The 8805-nt window shown below is 39.1% G+C and overlaps 1 protein-coding gene across 3 annotated transcripts in view; it reads left to right on the top strand.

Annotated features, from left to right (window-relative positions):
* Positions 1 to 8805, top strand: part of ece1 (endothelin converting enzyme 1) — a 21743-nt gene that overhangs the window by 7192 nt on the left and 5746 nt on the right. For all 3 annotated transcript variants that reach the window (XM_035661631.1, XM_035661632.1, XM_035661633.1), the window contains 8 exons: positions 2388 to 2526; positions 4034 to 4246; positions 4360 to 4484; positions 4615 to 4761; positions 5227 to 5292; positions 5651 to 5839; positions 5966 to 6108; positions 6337 to 6451. In XM_035661631.1, the coding sequence (XP_035517524.1) occupies positions 2388 to 2526; positions 4034 to 4246; positions 4360 to 4484; positions 4615 to 4761; positions 5227 to 5292; positions 5651 to 5839; positions 5966 to 6108; positions 6337 to 6451 (1137 nt within the window). The remainder of the gene's footprint in view (positions 1 to 2387; positions 2527 to 4033; positions 4247 to 4359; positions 4485 to 4614; positions 4762 to 5226; positions 5293 to 5650; positions 5840 to 5965; positions 6109 to 6336; positions 6452 to 8805) is intronic.

Genomic DNA, 8805 nt, shown 5'->3' with positions numbered 1-8805 from the left:
TTATCCCGAGGGAAATTCAAGACAGTAGGCTGTTATTAAACAGTACATTGGGAAAATGTACAGGCCTTTTTTTTAGGGTTTCACACCTTATGGAAAAAGCACTGTTTTAAAACCTTTTCAGAAAAATGGCTTTGACTTCACTAATTTTGTGTTATTATAGCTGCTGTTTAGAAAAAGGCTTCACTTCAACATGTGTTAGCCCAATCCATCAATGTCTGATACTAGACTACTAGATTTAATGTGTGTCTGTTGACTTGTGAGTCTCTCCTTCTTGGAAAAACATTTCAAAAAGCTTCTATAATACGTTACAGGAGGTCAACCTGCCAAACAGATGCTTCATGATGCACTGTGAGGTTTGAAATATGGGAAGAAGCTTAATGACTGTAGTGTATTTGCTTTGCTGCTAATACAGTACATACAGTAATCAGATCATTCTAGCTGGTGTAACTTTGTTATGGCTTAAAACCACGTTGTTAAGTTTAATGCAGTTTGTTTTGTCTGAACCATTTTACACTGATGTTACTGAACCATCTTTTACACTTTTTGTTCATGTAATAATACATGGATTGTGTTTTATCACCCAACCAGTGTCTGGTTGATATACAGTTTATGGACCTTAAAATTAGCCTCATGCTGCGGCTAATGTTTTGCAGAATTGGAGTAACAGCGAGTCCGACTCTGGTTTCAGCAGATCTGTGTGTAATTTTGTCAACGGTGACGCACAATTCGTGATTTAAAAACCTTTTTTACAACAAAGTAAGGGCTGGTTCTAGTTAGGAGTCGTCTCACTGTAAGACTTTAATGCTCATAGATAGTTAAGATTTATTTATTCAGACACTCCCATTAAAATTTTGAGATTTGATAATGAATTACATGTATATGACATAACAGCAATTTAGTCACACAAAGCTATCGTCACACACGCTAATTAAATCCTTTAAATCTTAAATCATTTGTAACAGTTGTTTATGAGAAAATAGTCGGGTATATCAGCTGATAAACCTGCGATTGGACATTTGTTTTCCCAAATAGATAAAGAACATTTTGAATCTGTATATTAAACAGCATACTGTACAGATCTGCACACACAGACTGTGTTACACAATCTTGCTCTTGTGTAGTTCATCCTAGTTCATTTAGGCTACCACATGTTATTTATGGTTTTAAAAGTCACACTGCAACATGGTTTGCTCTCAGCACTTTAAAAAAAACCTCAATTTATGGTTGAAACACTCTCCTGTGGACAGTTTTTATTCATTTTCTTCTACTCTCGGGTTCAGACCTGATAACAAGGAGCTGAGATTCTTCAGTGCAGTCATTCCTCACAAACTTAATTTGACCCCGAGTATACCTGAAGAGCTGAGACAGAGTGCTTCAAGTCAAGACTTTGACATAATTATCATTTTGCTGTGGTTTTTAGGGTAATAAAATGCGGTTTGGAGAGACTGCAATAAAGACTGCAGATGGAAAGTGCACAGGCTTGGCAGTAGGATTCTTCTCTCAATTACACTCAGTTCAGGCCCAAACCAACCCAACATGCTGAGCTCTTGGGATTAAGAAGCTACTGTGGCTTTGGCATCTGATTTGGTCACATTAAGTCTGACTGTTGGACTCTCTCTCTTCTAAGCTAATAGCTCTAAATCGGATGCTTATATATATATATATATATACTTCAGGGGTTATCAACTTCCACAGGGATATATGTGAGGTCCAAGATCTGACATTTATTTACAGATACTCAAAGACTGGCCAGAGTGCTAAATGTGCCCGGTGAAAGATTTGTGAGTGACCCTTGAAATCGTTCCTGTAGGAAATAAATTCCCTTGGCAGCCTTAAGTAAAGAAACATTCAGTAGAAAAAGTGCAGCAGGGTGTGCTGGTTTAGGATCCACTGCATAAATCATTGAAGTATGTATGGACTTTCCTCTAACTTATGAATTCTCTCATGTTGTTTTTCTGTTGTCCTCGGTTGACTCTTTTGGTTGACATCCTTATCGGTTACAGGTGAACCATAAAAAACAGCAGATACGGTTGAACAGACGTATTGTGTCGTTTCCCAATCTGGGGCAAAAGGAAAATTTTTCTGAGTGCATGTTAAACTAGAAGTGAGGGAACAATGGAAGAATGCTTAACCTTTTCTGTGTAGGAGGTTTGAAAGCGCCGTAATAGAGAAGCCATTGTGCTTTGAAACCAAACCTGTCATCAAATCCCTGAGAAGCTGTTTGACTAAACAATATTTTCCACACTGTATTAGTTCAACTGAGTTTGTGTGTTTATGTTTTAAAGCTGATTTTAAAGTCATTTTTACGTCTTTTACATCTTCAAAAGTATCATATTTTGACTTTGTGGATTATATTAAGCACTTTGATGGTTTTATTCTGTGTGCAGGTGACTCTTCTGCATGGCCGTGGTCCCACGTGTTGGCCAGACCGAACACAGAGAGAGAGGAAGCTGCTGTTCTTACTGTGTGTTGTGTCTGTGGGCCTGTTTATATCTCTCATCACAACTGGGGTCTTCTACAAGCAGAGTGAGTTCAAAGTTTTATTTAAACTCAGTGGTGACATTCGCTGAAAAGAAACACCTGCGGTCTGTGAAATAGTCTGACCACCAGACCTAAAACTCCAAATAATCATAATTTAAAACACACACAAAGAGGAGACAGGCTTAAAGGAATAGTTTGACATTAAGGGAAATGCGCCTGTTTGGCTTTTTTGTCCAGAGTTACACAAGAGTATTGATACCACTCGTTTTTTTAAATGTATGAATGTAATCAATTCTTGTGACTATATGAAAGAAGGAGGGAATTGTTTTTTGTCACTCTTTGTTTTTTGTCACTCTTTGAGAATCATTTTTTTAGCTATTATATACCATCACAAAGCTAAGTGTCCAGGTTAGAAAAAGATCTGTAGACTCTTGAGGCTGTTAAGTGCAACCTTTCTACACTGAATGTGCTTTTATCTCTTTATCTTTCCCTACAAGTGAAGAGCTACAGGGGGGCTGTGCTATTTAATGCAGTATATGTGGATTATTATTTTAAAACCAAAGCCCCACCTTCAGCTAAGCTGCCTTAAAAAACAACTCTATCTCTCCCTTGAGCTTGTTCATTATGGAAAAAGCGATTTACCATCACGTTCGGGCGGCGTCTCATCTGCGTTGATTTCCTCAAGTTTACTATGGGAAACTTAATGCCGCTTCCTCCCATTCAGAACCGCATGTCAGATCACACTTTGAAATAATAAAAGGAACAAGGATGAATTCTCCACGGGCTACTAACCCCATCACTGCTCGTAACTTTGGTTCTGTCTCTGTTTAATACCTTATAAGGACAGACGGTAAAAGTCTCTACTGTAAGTCGAGCGCTAGAGGTGAGCTGTCCCCTGGAACTGTACACTAGCACTTACACTTCTCTAAACACTTTCTTTAGTTTGTTCAGCTTCCTGTTAAACAGCTTTTGTGTTTAGACCTACAAGATGTGGTTAAAAAAAAGCCTTTGTGCTGCCCCTCTAATCGCTTCTAGTTAACAATATTTTTGAGAACACAACACACAAAATACCCATTCTCAGGAAGAAGTTGTTTTGTGAGACACACTTAGCAAGTAGCACCCATCAAGGAGCAATAAAGTTTATCTACTAGCCAGTTAAAAACAGTTTAAAAGGAAAGTGAGTCACTTAAACTTTAGTCTTTAAACCTCCAGGATCGTGAACCTTCATCAGACTATTACGTAATCGGCTGGCAATATTTAACTTTTACCTCCTACGAAGAAAAGATCATCAGCAGTCACGTTTCAGCAAATCATTTATACAATGAGGAATATTCCCTCAAGGTTGTATATCTTTTGCTGTTACCTCTTGGTGAAATAATGGTTTCCAGATGGTCTGAAGATCCACATGTATATTTGGAGGTCCTACCATGAAATATTTTCATATTATCCGCTCTGATCCTCAAAGATGTTTTGAGGATCAGATGTTTTTTTTCACCAACAGACAGGGTTTCCTGCATTAAGTGTTTTAATCTATGAATCTTCTCTACTGCAGCTCATCCGGGCTTGTGCCTAACAGAGCCATGCATCACTGTGGCCAGTACAGTCATGGAAGCTCTGGACAGATCAATAGACCCCTGCCATGACTTCTACAATTTTGCCTGTGGGGGCTGGGTGAAAAACAACCCCCTCCCCGAGGGCAAGTCCCGCTGGGGGCCTTTCAGCAACCTCTGGGAGCACAACATGCTTGTAATGAAGCATTTATTAGGTAAGGGTCGTTGTTTGAGTGCAATCCAGTGTCCTCAGCTGCCTCAGGCAAGCTTGTTTTCCAGAGCTGAGCTTTTTATTTACATCATTTATCTTATGTCTTTTCCTGGGAAGAAAACACAACGATGAAAGGTCTGAGTAAGGCTGAGGAAAAGGCCCAGCAGTATTATCATGCCTGCATGAATGAGGCCAAGATTGAGGAATTAGGACCTAAGCCACTACAGGAGCTAATCAGCCAGGTATGGTTATTCCCTAAAGCAGTCAAACATCTCATTCATCATTTTATCCTCTTTCATGTCTATTAAAGGAACCAATTTCCTTCCATCCAGTAGTCTGTGATCGTTTCTAACTAAACTCTGGCTGTTTCAGATAGGAGGATGGGCCCTGACCGAATCCTGGGACAAGGACAACTTCCAGGAAGTCTTGCGTTCGGTGTCAGCCAGCTATCGCACCTCGCCTTTCTTCACCGTGTTTGTCAGCACTGACTCCAAAAACTCCAACAGTAACATCATCCAGGTGAGAGGGTCAGCGATTTCCAGACAGGCCACTTTATACGCTTCCTCTGTTTGAACAATGGTGTGTATTTAGTGTAAAATCATATATTTACATCTCAGAAAGTGAAGCCTTTAATCACATCCCAGTAAATTTATATTGACGTTTAAGGTCATGCATCAAATTCCCTCCAACACAAGCAGCTTTTTACAAGCTTCCCTGAGGGGACTGATTTTTATCTCTGCTGATATTCTGGGGACAGTCTACTCATTATCACAGTGGTCTTGGTTTCACACTAACCGCTTGAAATGAGACATCGTTCCTTTGTAGGGTCATGAGACCGTAACAAATGGTGCTGATAGGATCTTTGGAGAGCTTCTGCTTTTAGCCTGCATGCTGGCACTAGAGGAATGAAAACAAAAGGTTTTTTGTGAGTGTTGGAAATAGAGGGTGAACCCGGAGTCATAAGGGTGTTTCTCTTGACTTTAGGTGGATCAGTCCAGCCTGGGACTACCTTCACGGGATTACTACCTCAACAAAACAGCAAATGAAAAGGTACTGTGGACAAATGGTTTACAGCATTACACTGGTTTCACTGCGGTCGAGCAAGTTGGACAGTAAAAGTAAAAGATATTTAAGCTCAAGTCGGGTAATTAAGTCAAGATTTTATGTAATGAGAACAAAGCAAATACTTGGAATTCAGCTATGAAAATCCCTAAAGGCTCATTGTAGGTTTTTGCAAAGAGAGCCAATAATATTAAGTATTTCAGCTTCAGGGGAAATACTCTGCATAGTAGCTTGTATTTGCATAGTTTAAGATTACTTTCCTAATTGAATTGTATCCCCAATAACACACCCCTTGTCTCCCCCAACCACCCTCCACCTCACTGTGCTGCCTACTTGGACTTCGCAGTATCTGACAGCATACCTCAGCTTCCTGGTGGAGCTAGGGGTTCTCCTGGGTGGCTCTGAGGAGACGTCTCGGACGCTGATGGAGGAGATCGTGGACTTTGAAACCGCCCTTGCCAACATTACAGTCCCGCAGGAGGAGAGGAGAGATGAGGAGCTCATCTACCATAAGATGGAGGCCAAGGACTTGAAAGTAAGTGTCTGCCTAAATAAAACAAATAAAACGGTATACAGCACTTATGTAGGACTTTATGTGAAATTATACATGTTTGTGTTCAGACTTCTCTCAACAACATGTCTGTAATCTGTGTTTTCGCAGACTCTTGTACCTGCAGTGGACTGGATGCCGTACCTCACAGAAGTGTTTGCTCCTGTTCCGCTCAACGAGTCGGAGCCAGTGGTTGTTTATGCCAAAGAATACCTCCAGAAAGTTTCTGACCTCATAACTAAAACAAATAAAAGGTCAGACACTTAATAGTTTTTTTCCCATGTTTGTGTCCAGTACAGATTGTATGTTGCTATGTCTGTTCACTCTCATTTATAATGATACAGTAAAATAAATAAGATAGAAAGTAGGAGGGAGTATTTACACTGTTTAATTAATATATACATGCATAAATCCTGAATGTTTAAGGCAGAGCAGCATTGGAGAGGGCAACAAAACAATGAATTTGACATTCTCCTTTCCAGCCTACTCAACAACTACATGATAATGAAGGTGGTGAGGAAGATGGTGTCCATTTTGGACCAGAGGTTCCAGGATGCCGAGCAGCGCTTTCTCGAGGTCATGTACGGAACCAAGAAGGTGAGAGATAAAAATTTTGGTATTTCACACTAATCCAGATTTACACAGATTTTAAGAGTTTAAACACAAAGTATGAGGCAGATAGAAAGTGATAAAAGAACAGCAACGTACTGTTTTACCTGCTGGCAGATTCTCAACCAGATAATGTATTTTTAGCATGTTTGTGAACTGAATACGTCGTCATTGTCTTGCTGCTTTTTGCATTAAACAAAGAGTTACCAGTCATAGAAGAAGTAGAGTGCAGTAATTTGTATTTGGGAGTGTATTTGGGCTTTTTTTAGAAGGCCAGTATATATACCAGCAGAGGAAGTGCCCCTAATTCCCAAAGCCAAACAGCTGGGTTTAGAGACCTTTTCACTTGACCTCTTGTTCTCGTGTATGACAGTTGGAAGAGGATTCATTGTTACAGAATGCAGAAAAATGGAAATTGGCACCAGGCAGAATTTTCCCTTCATCATGACAAGAACTGTAAATTATCACTTCTTAATGTTAGTTTTCCAACCTGATTTCTTCAACTTCACCTAAGGACAATCCTGGTTTCTTTAATTGGGGTGAGAGGTTTGAGAGAAAGAGAAATCTGTTTAAAACCGACACATTCCTGCTGGATTAACCTGATTTCTTGGCCTCATGCATCTTTTTCCGTCTTGATTCAAAGCATTAGATAGAAGAGAAATCTGATAACTGCAAAGTTGTACATAAATGTGAGTTTAAGACTAACCAGTTTACTGATTTACATATTACGGATTTACTAGGATTTTCTGCCTTAACATGATTTCTCTCAGTAACATCAGTTTTTCTATGTACATGTAATTTTAGTGAGTTCACCTAAATTACAAAAAAAAAAAAAACCTGTTTCTCATTTACTTACTTATTTTATAATTCAGGTAGTTTTTGACCTGAGGTTCTGGGCGCAGAGGTGAATGGAATTGTGTCGTTCAAGACATTGAATGTGTACATTTCAATAATTCAACAGCATTGTGACTGTGTATTGGCAAGAATCTGGTGATACTATACGATTAATATCAATATATATTGCGATTTATTTTCTTTTAACCTAATTTTAAGAAAATAGTTAAAGCATTACAATCGATAGTGTTTTTGAGAGTTGATACAATATCACAAGACAAAATATTGCGCCATGATATTTTTCGATATTTTCCTACACCCCTATTCAACAGTGGCACGTCTTTCCAGAAACAACATATTAGACCTACTTTCTACCGAAAAGGTAGTTCCAGTGAAAACTGTTCACAGAGTGGACTATCTGGTGGATTATCCAGAGTGACAATGCACCCTCATCATATTGGTATTAATCAAAAATAATCTGCAGTGCTCGATGCCACCACGCTATGGATGGATGAGAAAATTTCTTTTTTTTCTTGCAACTTGGATGAACTGAGCCTTTAATTAGACACACAGTTGAAGATTATGAAACTTGGCAGCAAGTTGTACTTCCCTCTAAGTAAGTAACTGACTGTGAAGGCTCCGCCGGTGACCCCCAGAGCTTATCTGAGCAAGCTGTAATAACAAAGCCAAAACTTTCTGTGTGCGCTTCTTTGTGTATCTGTTTTATGTTAAAAGTGCAGCTGTGTCTCTTTTTCCATCTGTGCCTATGTGCACAGATTTACAGCTTGCTCAGAATACTGCTCATTTCCTCACTCCGACCTTGTTTCCTCTTTATCTTCAAATGCACGCAGCTCCATTTGTCCTTGTCCTTCCTTTCACCTGATAATAGCTTTGATTTTTTTTTTCAAAACTTGCAGTCAGTGAATCAGCTGTTTGAGATTCAAATTTTTAAGTTAAGATATAAAATCATTGTTTAAAGATAGATGGAGACTAGGCTTTTGAGAATAGATACTACGTGCATTTGTGTGTTCATGATATTCCAAAAATTACTTAATTTTCAAATTTTAGATTTAACAAGATCTACAAAATGATGCCACACCTCCAGAGTATTGTATATAGTATTATTGAGTCACTGTTATGAGTTCATTCTGTCTCAGAGGTGTTTTGGGTGAAAGACTAGTTTCTAGTTCATGACTCTCATACCGTATTTTGATTATTAACAGGGTTAACAGTCCTAGTGGCCGTGATCCTTGGGGTCCATTTGTAATTGAAACCACCAGGCACTTGTAGAGTACACATTGCAGTTAAATCCCAGGGGGAACACTGTGCGTCTCACAAAGAGTGAGAGTCCCAATTGAGCAGCCAAATAATAATAATACTTCTTAAAACCAGGTAGTTGAAGACCACCCAGTTTATGGTCCCATGTCCAGACCACAAACACATTTTTTATCATAAAAACTGCAGACAAATAAAGTAATTTGCGGTTTTTGGAGGAAACATTTTGGTTT

This window comes from Morone saxatilis, unplaced genomic scaffold (assembly GCF_004916995.1).
Source record: "Morone saxatilis isolate NCDOM2014 unplaced genomic scaffold, NCSU_SB_2.0 Contig18, whole genome shotgun sequence".
Taxonomy (NCBI): Eukaryota; Metazoa; Chordata; class Actinopteri; family Moronidae; genus Morone; species Morone saxatilis.
The sequence above is the reverse complement of the archived record's forward strand: the minus strand, read 5'-3'. Positions and strand labels throughout refer to the sequence as shown.